Here is a 23,510-nt window from a genome sequence, read left to right on the forward strand (position 1 = left end):
ATTTTGAACCTCAATTGAGAAAATGCAAAGTACATACTGTCCTGTAGGTATTTCTAATAAAAGTTTTATTAATTAACAATAGATGTGGAAAGGACCATTACTATGAACAGTGTTAAGTGAGGGACAAGCTGGGGAAACATAAGAAAGGAAGCTGAAAATATCAAAAAGAGAAACTCTACAAACAGCATTCATCCATGGGGTCAGCTTCAGTTCTTTCCTCTAGGTTCCACGCTCTGTTTGAGTAACTAGCAGAATATGCATATGATTCTGATATACATCTAATCATATGCTATTATATACATAGTTAAACAGTACATAATAGTTTATTTTCAAAATGATACTGAACAAGGACTAAATTTTTTTAAAAAAAAAACTTGTTTTAAGAGAATAAAATCCTACTATGAGGCAAACTAAATTAGTTAAATTTTATATCTGACTCTTACAAGGCTACAAGTGGGAAAAAGAATAGATAATATTAGATAATAAGAAGGAAACATTTTCTGAATAATTCCCAGAAGAGAATTAAGCTTAAGAAGTTGTGGAGTGAGAGAGTAATTTTATATATGTACAAAACTGTCAAAGAATAAATTTAAAAATACTTATTTAAAATATCCTGAAATGATCAAGCCCCAATGTAAGCATTCAATAAAAAACTCCTAAAAATTATAGTGAGTGAAAGATGTACCAAGACACTACATACTAAAGCACCCCTCCACATGAAGTTTTAAATCAGAAAAAAATCTAGTTGTGGAAAATTCAATGACTAGCAGTTGCCTGGGTTGGGATGTAGACTTGGAAAGAGCATAGGTCAAATTCTTGTAGATTTCACAGTCTTGCTCCTTAGAAAGAATTTGTCAAAGATTTATTCATATTTGTGAAAAGGCATCAGATAGAATATTCCCTGTGTATATTTGTATGTACATATATTATACAGATTGAAGGCCTGCCCAGAGAGTAATATTTGCACTGTATTCTAGTTAAACACCTGATGTGGCTTAGAAGAAAGCCTCCAACAAAGCACACAAGATGAACCTATGCTTCACTCATGGGAGAAAGTACTGGTATACTCACAGGTACGCCGCCTTTCCTTCTTCAAGTTCTTTACTTTTCCCGCTGGATCCACTTTTCTTCCCACACATTCTCCTAGTAATGCACATTAGTAACCCACATTGTCGAATGAAGAAGCAGCTGACATCTGTTATCACAAGGATTAGCAAGAGGGCAGCGACTCCCAGGCCAATAATGGCTCCTAGCCCAAGACCGTTAAAAAGTGTGTCTTAAAAAAGAAAAAAAAAAGAAAAAAACAAGCCTCATAAACCACCAAAATACACAATATGAACAACTATTCTTTAAGTAACTTCTAATAAGACTCTAATATACTCAAATATAGATGAAGAAAATAATAGGGACTCACAGGTGTCAATAACTAGATTATTGGGACCTCTTGTCTGTCTAATAATCATATTTTATTACTGATTATAAGAAATGATGTTAAAATGTTAAATATTTTTCAAATTATCTTTAAAAAGAAGATAAATAACTTCTATTCAACGTAGTCTTCAATTCATTTTAGGGAAGTAATGAATTTTATCATATCACAAACCATGCCTGACCTAAGTATTTTTCATAGGTAATCATACTGTTAAAAAACTATATGACTTTTATTAGAGAAGGGTTATACAAGTGTTTAGTATGATGATATTTTGGCATTCAAACTAAAATTTAAATTGGATGGCTCTAAGGACTTGGCTTTGACAGAGGTGACAGATTCTTAAATGTCTACAAAGGATAATTTTGAAATCATGACTTAAAAAACAAGTGGTTGTTTTTGTTTTGCACGTAATATTTTAACAGATTAAAAGCATTATACAGGTATGATATTTAAGATACTTTACTAGTTGTTATATTAATAGGGTACGTTTTAACCAAATACATTCGGTAGGTACATTTCTTAGATGAGCCGATTTTCCCTGGTATTTGTTTAAGGGTAGTACCGAGTGTTAGGCAGACTGTGTCTGTGAAGAGGTGACTGGGATGAGGAAGCGACAAAAAAGTAGAAATACTGAGAGTCCTATGTCTGTAGTTGAGTATGACAAGATTACACAGTCCTAATAATGTAAGTAGGAAAATAAGTGCTATAGAGAATAAATATTGTATTACCTAGAGGAAAAGGAGGTGATATAGTGGCTCCATACACTTGTCACTATGAATAGCAATATATTCTAAGAATTGTAGGACACTCTTAAATTGTACAGCTCTTTAATGATAAAATATATTTATTATCAAAAATAAAAATTAAATGGTCCTTTCATAATTATTAAGGAACCAAAAATAAAAGATATATATTCTTTTATCCTACATACATTGATGCATAGATTATTCATAAAACTAAAGATTTATCTTTAAAATCCTATGTAAGCTCCATAGATTGCTTGCTGTACATGATCCAGAAACCAAATTTTCAAAAATTTTTTGAAAAACAATTACAAATGAGGTGAAACTTTATACTTCATTTAAATTCCTCTCATAACTAAATGAAGTATATGACAATAAATTCTACAGATCAGTGTTACTGTGCCTGCTGAAAGACAAATTTCACATATGCATGTTCTAATGATAAGTCACTGCATTGTCCTACAATCCAAAGCATTAGAAGACAGAAAATCTATGTTCAAAGCACAGTTGTACTACATAGTTATAAACCTCGATCTCGTTTTTCCAATCCTTGGATGCCTCTCTATTTAAATGAGCAAACAAACACTAGACAGCAGCAGAAAGGCATGTGGGAGGAACTTAAGATTCCTCATATGAAGATTCAACAAGAATCAGCTTTTATTCTCATTGCTTCCATATTATCCTTTAAACAAATGGTTAAACCACATTGCCAGTGGTTAAACATGAAACTAAGCTGCAAAGGTGTCTCTGTTCATCTCAAGCAAAGGGCTGGCACAATCTCTTATTAAATACTGATTACTCTATTTTTAAGTATAAATAGCATAAATTATTTTCTCTCTCTCTCTCTTTCTTTCTTTCTTTCTCTCTCTCTTTCTTTCTTTCTTTCTTTTTTGTTGAAAAAATTTCCGCCTCCTCCCAGCCTCCCATTTCCCTGCCACTTCTCCCACTCCTCTCCCCCTCTCCCCACTCCTCTCCCCCTCTCCCCACTCCTCTCCCCCTCTCCCCACTCCTCTCCCCCTCTCCCCACTCCTCTCCCCCTCTCCCCACTCCTCTCCCCCTCTCCCCACTCCTCTCCCCCTCTCCCCACTCCTCTCCCCCTCTCCCCACTCCTCTCCCCCTCTCCACACTCCTCTCCCCCTCTCCACACTCCTCTCCCCCTCCCCCAACTCCTCTCCCCCTCTCCCCACTGATTACTCTTTAGAAAACAAATTTTACAACATAACCGAGGAAGCATAGTTAGCTTTGCAATAATGAATATTTTGTGTATAATATTTTGGGAGTTTTATAGGTGTATTGATAGCCATTTCTATCTTTAGAAAAATGTTATTTGTAAAATGTTTTATATAATTTATAATAATGAAAACTGATGTCAAAATAGTTTTAATTTCCAAGAAAAACAAAATTAAACACTTTAAATATGAGATTAAATATCAATATTTGAATTATTTTCATGTAAAAGCAAAATAAATTTTGCTACCAAGATGAAAAATAAAATGTTTATATTTAAAATAATTAGTTTCTATTTTTCTTCATTTTATTAAGAAATAACATATACATTTAAATGCTTAAATTTTTCATATATAACATTGTATAACAGTGATTATGAAGACTACCTCTTCATTTTCCTGAGACCAATTTACTTTGGTACAACACTTTATATATAACTTGGATTTGCAGACCTACATTTACATACACATATTAATTATAATATTGTGATTTGAAGTCTAACAGGAATTTCAAAGACATAAACAATTTTCTTGTATAAGTTAGCAGTGTAATTTAACTGTTTAGAAAACTGGAATGTAACACAAAGCCATCAATTCAAGTATTTGAAATTCATATTTGCACTCACTTTTTTTTTTTTTTTTTTGGTTTTTCGAGACAGGGTTTCTCTGTGGTTTTGGAGCCTGTCCTGGAACTAGCTCTTGTAGACCAGGCTGGTCTCGAACTCAAAGAGATCCGCCTGCCTCTGCCTCCTGAGTGCTGGGATTAAAGGCGTGCGCCACCACCACCCAGCTTGCACTCACTTTTATAATATTTATTGTGACATGTTACAATTTCATGAAAAATTTATAACATAGGAAATCTTTGACGTTGAACAAAAATATTGTAGAATAGACACCTTTAACCCAAGGTGTTCTACAAACAGTTACAAATACTACCAACATAGTATAGACTTCACCACTTAAAGATATAGAAAATATTTATGATGCATTTTTCTTTATCATGAATTGAATAAAAGCAATTTAATGGCTAGTAGGATCAAATGAAGAATATAAATTACATAATATATTTTTGTCAAAAGCTTCTTTATATTGATCTTTCACATTATTTCTATAAAAATTAATTTTTGTTAGAAATGTATACAATCAAAATGTTTAATTATAGAGCATTAAGTTGCTATGTTCGCTTATGATTATTACTCAAATCTAATGAAAGAACCACTGAGTAGTTTCTGTATTCCATTTCTCAGATCCATTGCTGAGAAACTACAACTCCAATAAATTTAGAAATTAGGTACCCAAGTTAATATCTCCCTCAAGTAATTATAAATTTTTGTTCTTGCTTCAAACGAATCACAAGTCAAAGCACTAAAATAGAAAAAGGGAATTAAATTCAAATTTATTTTATACATGTCATATATTCCTATTATAAAAGACATGCACTATAGAAACAGTGAATTATTTTGATATTAAATTTATTATCCTTGAAAATATGAATATTATTTTTAAAAAAACATTGTTCTAAAAGAGTCAGAGTATCCTTACTTTTGACTTTTTATTTTAGAACTTTAATTCTACTCTAATTATTGTGTGTAAATTTATTTTTCCCTAAGTTTACTAAATTTTTTTTAGGACTTGGCAAGCCTTGATAATGACATAGTGAAGAAGTTCAAAGTTTTATTTTAGATATTCATTATTAATTTCATTAAAAATTTCTCAGTGCTGTAAAAAAGTAGGTTACAAGTACAGAAAACAGGGCAGATACTCAAAAAAATTAGGTTTTCATTGTGTTATTACACACCCAATTTTCTTTGTTCTCATATTAGAGATGGGTCTTTATAATTCCTTGGTATATGCTGCTGATTAAACAAGGTAGGACAACACACTTTTAAATATCAATTGATAACTCTACTATCAACATATAGAGACACACTTATATCTCTGCTCTCTGCAGAAGAGGTTGTAAACATAAATGTGATGTGCATGTGTCTTGGATTTCAATGGAATTTTGTCTATTGGAGAATAAATAAGGAATACCTAAGTTTTTATTATGTCCAACAGAAGTAAATTTAGTGTTGATTTTGAGCAATTCCGAATTAAAAATGTAAATTAATTGATGGTGCTTTAATATTCTTTTAAAAATACGATCATTGAACCTCAAATGTTTGAGAATGCCTTGTGTAACAAAAGAAATTTGAAATATGGATACAATGCAATAAAGGATACACATAAATATTAACTGTTCTGGAAATAGTTTTAGGAAGTATATGCTGGAAAAGAGAAGCAGGGAACAGAGAAAAATCCATATGTAGTAATATGGGGCGGCAGGGCTGCGTCCCCCACACCCGGCCGCCCACATGGCTAGCTTATGCTCCGAAATAACAACACACAAACTGTATTCTTTTAATCACTGCTTGGCCCATTCTCTTCTAGGCTAATTCTCACATATTAATTTAGCTCATTTCTAATCATCTGTGTGTAGCACCCCAAGGTGCGCTTACCGGGGAGATTCTAGCCTATGTCCATCCTGGGTCGGAGCTTCATGCTGGGAGTGGGGCATGGCGTCTCTGCTGAGGCGTCTGCTCCGGAGAGCAGAGCTGTGGAGTCTCTGAGCTCACTTCCTCTTCCTCCTAGCATTTTGTTCTCTTTACTCCTCCCACCTATCCTCTAACCAATAAAATGGGCCAGGGCAGTTCCTTTATTAGCCAATGACCTTCCTCCATCATCCATAGCTCAATAAAATCAATAAAATAAAAATAAAAAGAAAGATATATATCATAAAGCATATTCAAATGTATCTTCCTTAATTGCTATTTATATAAAAGAAAGGCACAATTAACTCAAATTTAAATTGTATGAGAATTGCATATTAGAATCTTAGGGATGAGATGTGTTAAAGAAACAGAGACTGGCCTATAGCCTGTAGCAACAAGCTTCTTTCAAGGAGACTTTCATCACTTCTGTTCCACATTGCATGGCTGTGACCAAGAAGCATTGCAGAAATGAAGAAGCCTAATTTCAGGGCACCAATAAAGAGATAGAAGAAAATCATTCAAGGTTGTAGAAAAAGGAGATGTCCTACTTCACTATAGGCAGACATGGATGTTAGAATCTCCAGAAAATAACCAGGCAGAAGATGTATAATAAACATGAAGATTGCTGAAAAACATCCAAGATTTAAGGGCAAACAAAATACATACTTTTGTTAAGAAGGAAAAAAAAAATGTCTGGATTCTGAGGAAAGATCCACGTGTGCGGTGTAAAGAGCTCTCAGTTTTCAGTGAGAAAGAATGACAACCACAAAGTAAAAATCAGAAAAAAAGGCTCAGAAAATCTGCACTTGTTTTCAGTAGGAATATTTTTAAAATGATGAAAAGTTGGACTGAAGATTCTATAAAAATGATATGTACATAATAGCAATAGAGGGAGGAGACTGGAAAAACTGAAGCGATTATGGCACTCAAAAAGAATTGCCTAGGAGAGCGATCTTGTAGATTCAACCAATCAGGCAAACAAGAGCTACTCCAGTTATGATCCAAGAATTTTGTTCAGGGACCATGCAGAAACAGTAGGAATTGGCAACATTTCAATATGAACTTTTTACACATATAAGGATGAAAATAACAGAACCACTGTTTTCAAACAAGATATAGTACAATCAGAGTGTGAAGAAAGGTTTTGAGAGGTTATGACACAAAATTGTGAAGATGAAGCAAATTCACAGTAAGTACCCACTATTTCAGAGATACCAGAGTTATGAGACATCTACTAAGAAAAAAACTGCAAGACGTGTAGGCAGCCACAGAGAGAACATCTGTGATGCAAACAGCAGACCTGGAACCCAAGTTGTTTGCCAAATGGTTTTGTCATTTTAAACTCAGATGCTAGAAATAGAGTTAAAGGATTTAGTTTAATTTTTTCTGATTCATTTTGGTGTTGATTTTGCTTTTGTCGAATCATTCCTTGCTATTCCTCTAATTTATACTTTTGCTATGGGAATGTTTATTCTGTGCCATTATACGTCAAAACCATTCAACTTCTGTGTCAATGTTGTAAGGACTCAAAGTTAAAGACTTCCTTATGTCTCAAAAGACACTTCTGACTTTGAAATTTAGAGGATTGGTGGTGCAGGATCCGGGTGCTTCGTAAGTTGGACTGAATGCACTTAGTAGCCAGAAAAGGTCATAGTTTATGGAGTCCAAGGGTATAATGGTGTTTGAAGTGAAAAGTCTCATGTTTGAACACAGCCGGAGGCACTTTGGGGGATGATTTTGGAGATATTAGAAGATAATGATTAGCTTGGGTTAACCAGTTACATTTCTGGTTCTTTCCATCCTTTCTGTAACTATAATCTCACCAGGTGGTGTACTGTTGCCATGTTTCTGTAATATGGACTAAGTCACCTCAAACTGTACACCAAAATATAACCTTACTCTCTTATTGGTATTTTAGAAAAATCTGACAAAGGGAAATAAAACACCAAAGAAAAGAAAGATCTGAATAATGAAAACTTTATTATACTGTAGAATGAAATTGAAAAAGACACAAAATAACGTACAATTGTTTATACTATAAATTAGAAAAAAATAATATTGTGAAAGTGACTGTGTTGGGACTAATGAGTCCTGGCCTTCAGCTTCTCTTCCCTGCTAGAACCTTCTAATTGAAGTTACTAGAAGCTGTGCCTAGCTTAGAGGATCAGAGGATGGGATTTTCACCTGTTGGCCATTGACTGCAGTGTATTTAAGCCTCCATGGTGCTATTAAAGAGGGGCTTTTGGTGCCAGTGTTGAAAGGTCTGCTTGTTGGTCTGTGTTCTCAACCTCCAGCCACTTGCCCAAAGCTTGCGAACTTTGGTCTTGATGTAGGAGTCTGCCGTTTTGTGTTGGTTTCATTGGTTAAATAAAGAGAATGCCTTGGCCCTTTAAGAGGACAGAAAATTAGGTAGGCAGAGTAGACTGAACAGAATGCTGGGAGAAAAAAGCTGAGTCAGGAGTCACCATGATTCTCCCACTCCAGACAGATGCAGGTTAAGATCTTTCCTGGTAAGACTGGTGCTACACAGATTACTAAAAATGGGTTAGGCAAAATATGAGAATTAGCCCGTAAGAGGCTAGAGCTCGTTGGCCAAGCAGTGTTTAAAAGAATACAGTTTCCATGTAATTATTTCGGGTAAAGCTAGCCTCGTGGGTGGCTGGGTGCCAGGAACGTAGCCCCGCCTCTCTTAACACAACAGGGTCTAGCGCATAGAGCGCAGACCAGACTGCAGACTGTGTCACCAGAAAAGTTCTATTAACTCAACACAATCACATATGAAATTTCAAATTCACTCTTCACAGAAACAACTAGTAAACACCTTTAAAATCCATATAGAAGGATAAAAGTCTCTGAAAGACAAACTAGCATGCTCCACAATTCATGTTCCCTGGATTCTTTCTAAATCCATAATGTCATGAATGTGTATACAATAAAATCTGGGAGTAAAACTGTCTGAGATAAGGAAGGGGTTTAATGATGAGCGTATGGAAAGAGGGTTAGTAGAAGAACACTGAGGAATTTTAGAATATGTTCAATATACGATAATTATTTTATGACAATAACAGGAATAAATTAAATGAATAACAGTGGAAAGTAAAGTTTGAATATTTTATCTTGAAATTATAAAATATAGTAATCAGATATACTACTCATAAATCACTTAAACTTTTTACACAGAGATACTTGTTTTGTATATGAATGGACCTTATTACTTCTATTAGAAACTTTAGTTAGTTTTTCATCTTTCCTTTATTCATTATTATACTTAAGAGACTACTGATTTGAAAGTACATAACTTTAAAATCACAGAAGCAAGCTGATATGTTTGTTAATTGTTATAGTTGAACACTTTTGTTAAACTACTAAGTGTGGCTTCTTACATGTTACAATATGCGGTCAGTTAATTTTGTTCTAATTATACTGCACGTACTGGCTTTGTGGGAGCCTAGGCAGTTTGGATGCTCACCTTACGAGACCTGGATAGAGGTGGGCAGTCCTTGGGCTTCCCACAGGTCAGGGAACCCTGATTGCTCTTCGAGCAGATGAGGGAGGGGGAATTGATCGGGGGAGGGGGAGGGAAATGGGAAGCGGTTGTGGGGACGAGGCAGAAATCCTTAATAAATAAATAAATTAAAAAAAAAAAAAAAGAATTAAACTTGTAATCATATTAGGTATATATTCAAGGTTAAACAGATAGATTTAGGTAGATAGATGGTCTTCCAGCACCTAAAAGACTTACAGCATATGACATTTAATTAATAACCTGGGGCTTTTCATGACAGTGAGACACATCTGCTCCTGGCAGCACCAATCTAACCACTTCAGATGAGATGATGAACATCAAAGAACCTCTGTATGGAGTTTGCTTTCTTGTGGCAAAAGCTAGCCATTTGGGTAAGAAACTGCTTTTGCCTCAGTTGCTTACAGTGTGGTGTCCATAGAACACAAAATAAAGCAACTGCTGAATTTGCCAAGACAAGGTAGAACAGTCCCCCAAAATTCTCTGTTTCTCAGAAATGTCTGTCAAATATTCTGGGCCTGTAGGCTGAAGATGGATGCTCCAACATTTCAGAGGAGCTTTGGGTAGCTGTTTTGGTAGCCAGATGCCCTGTCATTAGGGAATATTACATCTCTCTGGGGTTTTTGATGGAATTAAAGACTAAATAGTTAAACTTAAAAGTTTTCCTTAGTTATGATAAAAAGTAAATTAGGTATAAAACTTTAGACTCACAATGATAAGATAGATAATAGAGTATTTTTTTCTAAATTTGTCAAATACAAATAAACTGGATATTGTAACTATAAAAAAAAAAAAAAAAAAAAAAAGAATATAAAATTATATGAAGTCTGGGAAGCTTAGAACCCCCATGAGTATATTTAGTACACCCTTTATATTAAATATATTTTGTGTAAAACATTCCTCTAAATTTACATCTCTCTATGTGCAGATTCGAAAAGCTCTTAAATTTGAACACAGTTTCTGTGTGCAGTTAATTAACATGTGAATTCACAAGTGATCAGTGGTCATAGAATGACTATCAGTGAAGTACTCAACCACAAATGGGACATCTACATCACTCCCTGAACACACAAGACTCAGAGAGCATCACATATGAGATGAAAAATTTGGTACAGCCAGAAATTATGGAAATTTGGGGTGGACTATTGTTGTCTGGATAGGATAGGTCCAATGCAATCATGAAATCACAGTAGCTATGATGAATGGTGCAAGTCTGTCTATCAAGTCAGTTAACACTCTTGCATGTAAGTGAAAGGATTTGAGGACTCTACACCTATAACTGAGGAGATACTGGCAGTTGATTACTTCCGAGGAACAGATAATATGTTTAATTTAGCAATGTGACTCCTGGCTGGTCTGCCATGCTCCAGTGGATGGCCCTACTTCCTGGGCAGTAAAAAGAGAACTTGTGAGTATTTAAAAAAAAATAAAAATGTAGGACATGAGGTTGAGGGTTCATAGAGAGGAGAAGTTTGATCTGAAAGGTGGAGTAGAGTGTATGAAATAAACACATTGTGTAAAAATCTTAATGACAACACTATATAATAATAAATTGTGATCAGGCATTATCTTAATTTGTATTATCTTGTCGTGAAAAGACACCATGACAAAGGCAATTCATTTAACTTGGAGAATTGCTCACAGTTTCAGAGGCTTAGTGTCTTAATATCATAGTGGGGAGCACAGGAGATTTCAGGCAGACAAGGTGCTAGAGAGGTAGCTGACAGTTCTACATCCTGATCTGCAGGCACCAGGAAGAGACTGCCCTGGCATGGGCATTTAGAACCTGAAAGTTTATCCTAGTAACTCACTCCTGCATCATAGCCACACGCCCTAATACTTCCAATACTTTCAAACAGTTACACTCATTGGTATTATTGGTAAATAGTATGATTGTATGTGTGTCATTCAGAATTCAGCTTGCTCATGAGCTGCCCTGAATGGATAAATCTATTCTATTGTAATTCATATTAATTTTAATCTGAAACAGATATCTGAACAACTGCAGTTTCACTGTCCAGTTGATGCTTTATACTGCATTGAATAGGAGGCCAAAAATCATTGCATGTTTCAACAATGAAGATGCATTGAAAGATTATCCATTATCTGCCACGCACTGCGCCCCCCGTCTGCACTTTATGCGCTAGAACCCAGTTTGTGAGCTTCGGGCAAGGGGCTGGAGGCTGAAGAAACACACACAGAGACAGACAGACACATGGACCTTCAATCGCTGGTACAAAAGCCCCCTTTAATAGCACCATGAAGGCTTAAATACCCTGCAGTCAAAGGCCAAGAGGTGCCAATCCCATCCTCTGATCCTCTAGGCTAGGCACAGCTTCTAGTAACTTCAATTAGAAGGCTCTAGACAGGGAAGAGCAGCTGAAGGCCAGGACTCAATTGGTCCCAACATCATGTGAATTGAAAAAAAATTGTCTACAACACAATGATTGAAATTAGTGTATATCTTCCTCTGGACCACTTTTCAATTACTTCCCTGATAAGTTGGGTGGAGAAGTAAATTCAGTGTACCTCAGATCTTTAATTACATTTGTCATGCTTAGTTTTAGTGAAACTGACACTTTTATTTCTATTTTATTATTTTGTTTGGGAACTTCAATCAAGTCACATAATGAATAGAAAACAATATGAAAATAACCAAATACTACTAAAAAGGAAAAAAATCAACTTTAAAGAATGTGCTTGCCTTATAAAGTATTTACTATTAGTTTTTACTTCTGTTTTATTTTATGTGACTAGGTATTGTGCCTGCATATATGTCTGTACACCATTTGCATGTATGGTATGCTGTGAAGCTAGAAAATGGCATCAAATCCCTTGGTGCTCGAGTTACGATAGTTGTGACTCACCACGTAGATACCTGGTACAGAACTCAGGTCCTCTGAAAGAATAGCTACCCATGTAAACCACTGATCCATATTTCTAGCACTTGATTTGTATTTTAATATTTATTATGTTCTTTCTTGTACAATTGATTCTGTCCATGATATTCCTTTGATTAAAATATATATTATTTTGAACAAAATATATTTACTCTCCTGATGAAATATTTATTGAAAACTTTTCAAGTACACCTCAATTAAAATCAATCTGATATAAAACTGCTTATAATGCTAACTAGCTCAAGTTGTGTTGATACAGTATGTAATACCTTGTGTTATGATTGAGCATGGGGACCATGGGGGAGGGGTTGAAGGGGAGGGGATAGGCAGGGAGGGGAGCAGAGAAAAATGTAGAGCTCAATAAAAAAAATCAGTAAAAAAAAATTTAAAAAATCATGCCATATATATTTTCTTTTTTTTTAAAATTTCATTTATCTGTTTCCTTCCTTCCATTTTCCTCCCTCTTCTCTTTCCTTGGTTAATTTAAATGTAAGAGTTAGGTAGTAATAAGTACGGGTTATCTGTTTAACATTTGTAATAAATATCACAACCCAGTGTTGTTATTTGGAAAGTGGCTTGCAGGACAGAAAAACCCCACCTACAAGTACATATGGAGCAATTAGAAAAGGGATTATTAAAGTGGTAGGGAAAGTTTTTTTGTTTTTTTTTTTAGTTATCAATAGTGAAGTCTAAAATATTAGGCCTTGAACTAGAATACACAAATAACTAGGCTAATCAAAATACAGGTGATGAACCTTCAATGCCTGCTGTCACCAAAGCTTTGTAATAATGTTCTTTTCTCAAATGATATTATGAAGCCACTGATTACACCCAGTTAGGGAGGTAAGAACTACCATAAAGCAGGAGAGCATGTGCAGTCTTAGCTATAACACTATCCATACTCCCCTTTTCCCATGTCGTCTGCATTTTTACAACCCTTGCTGTCATGAGAATACCCAGGTTGATCTTTCCATGTGGGAGATGGGGAATGTGACATAAAGCCTCATGTATTAATGTTTGTTGAAATTAACTGACAAATTCTGTGAAATGATATGGTACACATATCTATACTGATGAATAAATATTGTGTGTGTATTGTGAATAATATTTGATTAAGGATATACTTTTGAGTATTTCTTCAGGCACATCATATTAACCATGTCATTTAAATATTTGTTCAACCTAACTTAAAGTTTGGTATTTATCTATTTTCAAAAATGCTATGTAAAACACGATTAACTTAGTAGGTCACAATGTCATCTGCATGTTATATCTGTACTTTTAAACCTGAAGCAGGAGGAAGATTTTAATTTGAGTTCTATCTGAACTACTAGTAATAGCTTATCTCGAAAAGAACTACCTTTCTCACAGAACTTAAAATTTTAATACAGGATTCTTAGAAATTTTAATGGAAATCTGTCAAATTCTTAGGATTGTTATTTTAATATAACTAAAGGTGAATGGAACAAAATATGGCCATTTAAACAACAATGAATGCATCAATTCCAAATAGTAAACAGCATTTGCTGGTGTAATGTTACTGAGTATGTTATGAATATCTCAAGAGCTTACAGTACAAAAATCTATTCTGATAACTATATCAAATAGCAAAATTTTGTAATTTTGTTGAATATGTGTCCATTTAATTGAAAGATCTTCTAAATTTTTACAAAGACCACAGAAGAAATTATTACATATCTTAAAAGTATCTATATAGAGTGATATTTTTACACTGATTTTTACATGTTCCATTCTCTTTGCATATTATTAAAATGTGATGTTATATATCTAGGTTGTATGATAGCTGTCTTTTTTTCCATTAGAAAATGAAGGTTTTCATTGATACAAGGAAAAATAAATATCTCTATATCTGAGGCTTTGGAGATGGTTCAAAGGTTGTGAGTGTGTATTGCTCTTAGAAAGGACCCCAAGCAAGCTCACAGTGTCCATATGGCTGCACATAATCTTCTACAGTTTAAGTTCCAAGTGATCTCATGTGCTCTACTGGCCACTGCAAGCACGAAGAGCACACATACATATATGTAGGCAAAGTATTCATACACATAATCTAAAAATGAACAAATATAAATCTCCAGATGTGTACAAATTGATCAGCACAGTGCAAATTGTGAAACCTAACTCCAGTATCTCTTTTTATCAACTTCATTTTGTATAATTAATATGCATTTAAGATGCAGAAAAGAAACATAAAAGAGCAATGTTATTAAGAATCGAAAACTAGTGTATAAAATTATATATTTATTTATATTTTATTAAAAAGAAAACTATCTTTTTCTGTTTTACCTACCAATCCCAGTTCTCATTCCCTCTCATCCTTCCATTCCCTCTACCTTCCCTCCCCAACCCCCATCCACTTATCAGAGAGAGGAAGATGGATTGCTTTGGGGAAGGTCTAAGGACCTATCTACTATATTTAGGCTGAGCAAGATATATATCCAAAGAGCATGGGCTCTGAAAAAGCCAGTACAAACAGTCGGGATAAATCCTGGTACAACTGCCAAAGGCCCTGCAGTCTGCTCCAGCTATACAACTGTCACCCATATTCAGAGGGTCCAGTTTGGTCCTATGTTGCTTCCTTTCCTGTCCAGCTGAAGTTAGTGAGCTCCCATTAGCTCAGGAGAACTGTTTCAGTGGGTGTCACCATAATGGACTTGACCCCTTTTCTCATATTCTCACTCCTCTCACTTTTCAACTGGACTTCCCAAACCCTTATCCAAACTAATCAAAACACAGAGAAAGAACATCACAATTAACACAATCAGAAATGAAAAGGGGATATGAGAACAGATACTGAAGAAATCCAGAGAATCATTGGGTCACATTACAAAAAGCCTATAATCCACAAAACTGAAAAATGTAAAAGAAATGAAAAATTTTCTGGATAGATATAATACATACCAAAATTAAATTAAGATCATGTGAAATTTTTAAAAAGACCTTTAACCTGTAAGGAAATTGAACGCATCATCAAAAGGCTCCCAAACAAACAAACAAAGCCCAGGGTGAGATGATTTCAGTGTAGAATTTTACCAGAACTTCAAGAAAGAGCTAAGATCTATACTGCTCAAAGTGTTCCACATAATAGAAACAGAAGGAACATTGTCAAATTCTTTTTATGAGGTTACAGTTAACCACACAAAGACTCAACAAAGAAAGAGAATTACAAACCAACCTCCCTCATAAACATAGATGAAAAAATATTCAATAACATACTGGCAAAGCAAATCCGATAACACAACAAAAAATGTTCAACAAATGTATAAGATTTAGAACCAAAAGACAGAGAAATTTTTTTTTAGAAACTCCAAATCGCTTAATTCATTATAATACTAAATTCTACACTATCAATGTTTTTATTGATTTTATAATATACTAGGCAATCTTATTATAAAATTACATATCTTATAAATCATATGGAGAAACCCTGTCTCGAAAAACCAAAAAAAAATCATATGGAACTTGAAATTTTAATAATGTAATGTATCTTAGTATATCTTTAATCAGGTATAGAAGTGAATATTTTCTATTTACTCATATATAGGAAGGTAAGAAGCAACCAAGACATCCTTCAAAAACTGATTGGATAAACTGAAGTATATTTATAAAATGAAATATCTTGGCTTACTATGAAATTTTATGTGAAGCAAACCAAACCACATTAAAGATATCCTACATAGGTGAAAAAAATAACCTAGGTCTGCCTCTGCCATAATTCTATGTAGATGGCCTTCTAGACATGGCAAATCTGTGCAGACAGTGAACTGGAAGAGATTTTTCCAGAGGAAGAGGAGAAGGAAAGGGTAGATAGATTTTTATGCAATGACCCTGTTTTCTGGTGACAGGACAGTGGGTGTAAGTAACACATTTTTCCATAAACACAAAATGTCAACCAGCAAGAGTGATCTTTAAGGTAAAGTAGACTGTGTGATGGAAGTGTGGGTTCACTTTCCACAGAGGTGGAAGACAGTCTGATCTATCACATTGACAATGAAAAATGGTTGGGAACTTAGACAACAATGAGGACACTAAGAAAGACTTACATAGGTCTAATCTATATGGGAAGTAGAAAAAGACAAGCTCTCCTGAGTAAATTGGGAGCATGGGGTTTTGGGGGAGGGGTGAAGAGGAGAGGGGAGAGGAAGGGGGGGTAGCCAAGAAAACTGTAGAGCTCAATAAAAATCAATAAAAAATAATATGTACAGACCTAAATTCCAAAATTTTGGATAATTTTCCATTCAATATTTTGTATATGTGCAGTTCAGTTTTTGAAAACCAATAAAAATAACATTTTAATCTTTAGCATATGGTGACTTTAACATAGAAGTGAAAATTGAAATTTATTTATTCATTGTAAAAGTTTTTTTATTTAGATACTTATTTTTGAACATTTTCAATATCATTGTAGTGTTAAAGAAATGACAAGAGATGAAGCACTGCTGTGTGTCTTACCAAAAATTCTTCTGACTACTTAGGCATCCAAAGAGTGGTTTAATTTCCTGAGAACTCAGTAATAAGTTTTATTGGAACAAGGTTGGGTACTTTTCTAAATTATTTTATAAGAAGACATTTTTAAGAGTTGTACTTCAGTTAGCTCAAAATTGAAAACATTCACTAAAACCCATTTGCCACTAACAACTAAAATTGTTGAGATATTGAATTTGACCAAGTTTAAAATGAAAACACACAGAAGGACAAAAAGGCTGTAACAGTAATAAAGAAAACACATATAACCAAGATTTTTCTCAGTTTTCTTTATTACAACAATGGAGAAGACACGGAGATACATAAAATAAAATGACATTCAATACACTATGGAACACGTGCACAAGATTACACATAGCACTTGGGAATATGTGAGGGTGTTAAATAAGTGATGATACCAAGGACAATACATTTATAACACGTACATATTGCCAATAAAATAATCTGGGATGAAAGCAAACGCAATTAAAATGATCAAAATTGTTTCAAACATAAAAAATATACATAAAGCCATTGTAAAAATATGAGAGAAATATTTATAAATAGGTTTGAATTGTGGATCTTGCTTAAAGAAGTAGCTTTAGTTTACATTGCTTGGAAAGACAAGGCGTGAATATTGCCCATTAAGTACATGCATGGAATGTAAATGAATCAAGTAACGTATATAAAGGATTCTACATTTTATAATTATTCAACTGTATACTGTCTTTTCTAGAATGAAGTGATAAAGAATATACTAATTCATTTTGAGTATCCAAAACTAGGAAACTGTTGACAGCTAGATATATCACAATCAACTCTAGTTCACATTTAAAATGAAGCTTAGGTATATGTCGATTAATGCATAACTGTACTTCCAAAGAGATAAAATAAATACCAATGTCCCAAGAATGTCAGTCACAAGTCTGTGTTCCACAAGATCATTTATAACACATTGAGCACACATATTTATTTATACCCTGTCAATACTGTTTTTTTTCAATTTCAACACATTTGGATAGATTGGTTTAATGAAATAATCTACATTATCTGTGACATTATCTAGCAAACAATTTAAGGTTAGAAGTTAGTAACTCTTAGTTAAGGAGATTCAGTAAATGATTACTAAATTTATTCAGTACATCGTCTTAGACAAGGTAACAAATTTAAGTTTTGTAACATAAAGAATGACATAAAAGTCATTATTGTCTTATCATTGAACATATAATTTAGCTTTACACTAAACATACAGTTTGACATCTGTGAAAAAAATTAATACAATTTTAAAATATTGATTATAGAATATTAGCCTGATTTTGTCAGTACTGAAAAGACTAACATAATGAAAACATTAAAATACTACTTTTACTTTATTTTAGTAAAATCTCCTGAAAGTGAAATTAGCTATGTATTTATTAATGACATAATTGGTATAGATATTGTCTTTTAATTTAAAATAATTTAAAAATCAATTCAAAAGCTATTTTTAAAATTGTTATATATTCAATTGCTTGACAAAAACAAATGTGATCAAACCATTAAATGTGTTGTACTCTCAAAATTTTATGATATATTTCTCTGTAATTATTGGGGCAGGTACACAATTTGTATGTATAATTAGCAGAAAACAAAGTTCAGGACATTCACTCATTTCTAAGCAAAAGAAAATAAATGTCAGAAAGGGTAAATTGATTTTTAAAATGGTGATATAATAAAAATATGTTTTTGAAAAGAAAAAGGTTACTTAATTTCACTTAACTGATATAGGAAAAAGCCAGAGCAACCTACACCAACAAAAACAATCATTATAAATTACGTAAAAATCAAATTATTTATATCATCTATCTTTATATATGTCTATGCATTTATTGATTTGTATCATAATATCAGAGAAATATGCATGACAATAGTTACTGCCACAAATGATTTATCTAAAATTCTCAATGCTTCTAACATCACAACAAAATTAAACAACTTTGCATTTTTAAAACAACTTTCAAACTTTTAAGGTTTTACTTTACCAGTAACCCTTATATTTTTTCTGAAATGTTCTCATATATAATGTTAAAAATTATCCTTGAAAATAACATTAAAATATTACTTTCTTGTGTTGGCATAATGTTATCCATCTTGAATTTCTAATTTAAAAATTATTTTTGTATTCTTAATGTGAGAATATCATATAAGTGAATGTTTATGTATCTAGATATATTCATCTTGATTTAATTGTACATGGCTAATTTTGTGTACAATATGCTTGATGAATGAATAGAATGGGCAAATTAAAATATAGGGGAACCACTGAAAAAAAAGCATTACATTGATTTAAGTATAAATAAATCCAAATACATGGGTAATGTTAAATGAATAATATTTGAATAAATGGTAGTTATCATTTAGCCTCATTACATAATTGTAAAGTCTTATACATTCTTCTAAATAATTTCAAACACAAATATGAATATTTTAAGTCTATTAGAAAATAAATTCTGTGAAAGGATTAGTCATTAATAAGTAGAACTGAAACGAATTATACTTATATAGATAACACATTGTAAATATTAATCTAATATTTTGAATTTGTTAGTATGTGTTCTGTAAAACTCTTAAGTACTTAGATAAACTAGAAAAATTAAAAAAATAGATAAAAACATCAAATTTTCAAAATCATACTTTTTAGGTGTTGTTATGCACACATGCACCTTTAAAACATTTGAAACAAAGGATTTTATAAAAGTATGCTTAGTTATATAAATTCACATAATTATAATGAAGAGGATTTGTAATGCCAATTTGTCTGAGGGAAGAACCTACTGCTGTCTTCTAGGCATCTATTTCTAGCACACATTGACTTAATATTAATAATAATTTATTTGTGGGGGAGTCCATTGAAACTAAGTTCTAGGGTTACTATGCCAGGATTGGTACGAGAAAATGGACATTCTGCAATGTATAAAAAGATAACCTGATATCATGCATATACATGCAGATTACATAGAAAATCATGCATAAGCAAATTCACTTAGCTCCATCACAGAATGGTTAAAAACTACCTTTCACACTGGGAGTTATTATACACATATTTAGAGACAAATATTTCTCTAATTACCTATAACAGTATATACTATACTCATGTCAATACACACATTTGTATATGTACACCTTCAATAATTAAATTTATTTAAAAAACAAACAGTAGAAAAATGGTTGATAGCAACTATGGAGAATATGATATTTTATGATTTATTTATCATTGATCATATTGCAGATGATGGAAAATTGATCTGAAGTAGAAAAAAGGGTAAAAAAGCAAGTTTTTTGCTTTCACACTGTACTGAAGCTGGGACAATAAAAGATAAAATCCAACAACAAGAATCTCACCAAGGCATAAATAAGTATATAATTTCCTTTTTTTTTTTTTCTGGATTTTTCGAGACAGGGTTTCTCCGTAGCTTTTGGTTCCTGCCCTGGAACTAGCTCTTGTAGACCAGGCTGGCCTCGAACTCACAGAGATCCGCCTGCCTCTGCCTCCCAAGTGCTGGAATTAAAGGCATGGGCCACCAACGCCCAGCTAAGTATATGATTTCTATGGTCCTTTGGGGCAACATAATAACTTCATTATTTAGTATTTTGTTTCTTCAATTCTATGATATAAAACGCCAATGCACACAATGGTTATTTTGAGTGCTACAAAATGATATGTTGTGTATCTGTGTAACTTTGACCTTGTGTGTTCTTTGTATCAATCTTCATAATGATGAATTGTGGTACATAAGTTTCAAATCAATTAAAACTGACTAGGCACATACATCGTGCTTCAAAAACCATTTCAAGATAAGTTAAATCAGTTGTAACGTTTTCTTGTTAATTGACATCTTTCAACATATTTGAATGATTAAATTATGCACTAAGGAATAAAAAAAAACATGTTTAGAAATGTTGCTTTAATTTTCTTCATTCTCAATATTTTCTACTGATCAGTAATGAATGTATCAACTCTTAAGGGAATTCCAAGGAATTTAGTGCAAAGTCACAATTAGTACATCATTAAGAAAGTATGGTGGATGGAGATAGAGACAGAGGCCCACACTGGAGCACTGGACTGAGCTCCCAAGGTCCCAATGAGGAGCAGAAGGAGGGAGAACATGAGCAAGGAAGTCAGGACCACAAGGGGTGCACCCACCCACTGAGACAGGGGGGCTGATCTATTGGGAGCTCACCATGGCCAGCTGGACTATGACTGAAAAAGCATGGGATAAAACCGGACTCTCTGAACATGGCGAACAATGAGGGCTGATGAGAAGCCAAGGACAATGGCTCGGGGTTTTGATCCTACTTCATGTTCTGGCTTTGTGGGAGCCTAGCCAGTTTGGATGTTCACCTTCCTAGACATGGACATAGAGGGGAGGACCTTGGACTTTCCACAGGGCAGGGAACCCTGACTGCTCTTTGGACTGGAGAGGGTGGGGGAGAGGAGAGGGGGGAGGGGAAGAAGGGTGGGAGGTGAGGGAGGGAAATGGGAGGCTGGGAGGAAAGAAAAAAAGTATATTTTATATTAAATTTAAATAAAAAAAGAAGTATGGCTCATGTTATTTTTCCAAAATTAAAAAAATTCTATAATATTAGCTCAATTTTCATATCAAATGAATTGGATTTGTTTTTACTATGTTTCATCAACAAGGAAAAAATTATCTTTGAATGGATCATATTTTTAGTTTATTATGCCAGCTATAAGACAAAAACAATAGTTGAAAGCAAAAACATTTAAAATCATAAATTAAAACACAACTGATTGTTAATTCATATCTAATCTTGTTGGACCTCACATAATAAATCATATTTAATAACAATAATAAATAATGTGTTTGGGTATCCCAAAAGCACAGAGAAATTACAGATAAGCCAAATGCTTAATTTTGGTGGGTGAATCTCAAAAACTGAAAATTAGTTGATTTAGCAAATAAAAACTGTTATGTTTATCTACAAATGGCATACATAAGCAAACGTGTGTGTTTGTGTGTGTGTGTTTCCTAATTGGCCTAAGTAGGCCTAAGCACATCACTAAGATGTGGTTCAAAGCAAAAGAGACCTTCTTGTCGTTTTCAAATAACTGAAACTGGAAAAAAACTAATACCTTTCATGTCTTTCTTCAAATTGCACTTCTTTTGAAATTTTGAATACGGCAGGTTCTTGTTCGCATCTCATTTTCATCTCCTTGAAAGTATTACCTATTATATTCATTTCTTATTTTGAAGACAGTGACTGTCTGGCATTCAGAAAAATTCAATATGTAACTGCATAGGCTGTCACATCTGCAATACTTGGTTTCAGCTAAAATATAATGTGAATTGACTGTATCGAGCAACATTTCACCATAATGATATTAAGGTTATTTATTACAGACAATGGTAGAAAGATAATTTCACTTAAGAAATAATTAATTGGATATTCAGATTTAAAGGAAGATAGTTCATTTTTGCTCCTTCAGATATTATCTCAAAACCGAAGAAAAGAGAATAAATAACAGATATATGTATCTGGTATAACTGGATATCAAGTTTGTATTTTATATAAATGGTAAAAACTATAAAATCTTATAAATGTTTGTTAAACCAGAAATTTTCTTTAAACAGTTTAAAAGAGTAATAGAGGTGACTCACAATTATATAAAACCACAATTTTTACATGCTTAATACCTAGGGATGTTGATTATATTTGCTACTAATTAAATAAAAAAGGACTGGTTATATAAAATGCTTAAGTTCAATGTACAACAGACACTATTTATAGCTATGTTTACTTTGTGAAATGAAGGCTTTACATTAAAGCATATTGTTGTTAAAAAAAGTTGAGAGAATAAATATTTCTGGAATGTTTTTATGTTGGTAAGGACAGAAAGAGGCTAATTATTAAAAACATAAATTGGACTTCAAAAATTTTGGTTATACTATTTGATTATTCTGTTGCTACTCTTCTTATTTCTGTTCAGGCAATACCATAGAAGACAATAACATTAAAACAAGCAAGACAAACTCATAGTGATAATGAGAGTAAACCCAAGAACGTTCAGCTGCCATGACTGGCCTCCATTTTCACCTGTATTCTCTTCACAGCAATTATCTGCATGATGAAAATATTTTTGAACATAGAACACAATAAAATAAGTAACAAAATATTAAAATTGTAAATGTGAAAATAAAACAAAAGAAATAAAACAACGGTAGGAAAGAAAAAAGAGAAAAATTAATGAAACATGTACACATATCTATTAACATTTACCTAGAAAAATCTCTGACACAAGACAGTGAATAAAATTTTATAGAAAATATTTTTAAAATAATCATTCCTTGCAAAAAGTTTATGTAATGAAAATTATCAATGAGGTTTATAACATGGTAATCTGATAATATTTTTGTCATTCTTTTAAAAATTGAAATTATTTACGTTTATATGTTGAACATAAATACTGATAAAAAAGAAGTCAATGATATCCCACTGTGAATTACAGCATTCATAGTACTTCAGTATACATAAGTCTCTTATAGTCCACAGTACAATCTACTATGGTTAATTACCATACAGATTTGAGAGCAATAATTAAAACCTGAAAAATTACTAACTGCCAAAAAACGTAAGTGAATGCAAGAAAGACACAGATGTAAGGAAAATAAAT

At 33.1% G+C, this 23,510-nt stretch overlaps 1 protein-coding gene across 3 annotated transcripts in view; it reads right to left on the reverse strand.

Annotated features, from left to right (window-relative positions):
* Window positions 1–23,510, reverse strand: part of Ncam2 (neural cell adhesion molecule 2) — a 402,352-nt gene that overhangs the window by 14,515 nt on the left and 364,327 nt on the right. For 2 of the 3 annotated variants that reach the window (XM_041678551.1, XM_041678550.1), the window contains exon 16: window positions 1,072–1,276. In XM_041678551.1, coding sequence (XP_041534485.1) covers window positions 1,072–1,276 — 205 coding nt within the window. Of the gene's footprint in view, window positions 1–1,071; window positions 1,277–21,403; window positions 22,958–23,510 lie in introns of those variants that run through there. The other variant, XM_041678552.1, reaches the window with a different exon arrangement.

Source organism: Microtus oregoni, unplaced genomic scaffold (genome assembly GCF_018167655.1).
Source record: "Microtus oregoni isolate MIOR12 unplaced genomic scaffold, Mior012 000030F_ref0000283, whole genome shotgun sequence".
NCBI classification, from domain to species: Eukaryota; Metazoa; Chordata; class Mammalia; order Rodentia; family Cricetidae; genus Microtus; species Microtus oregoni.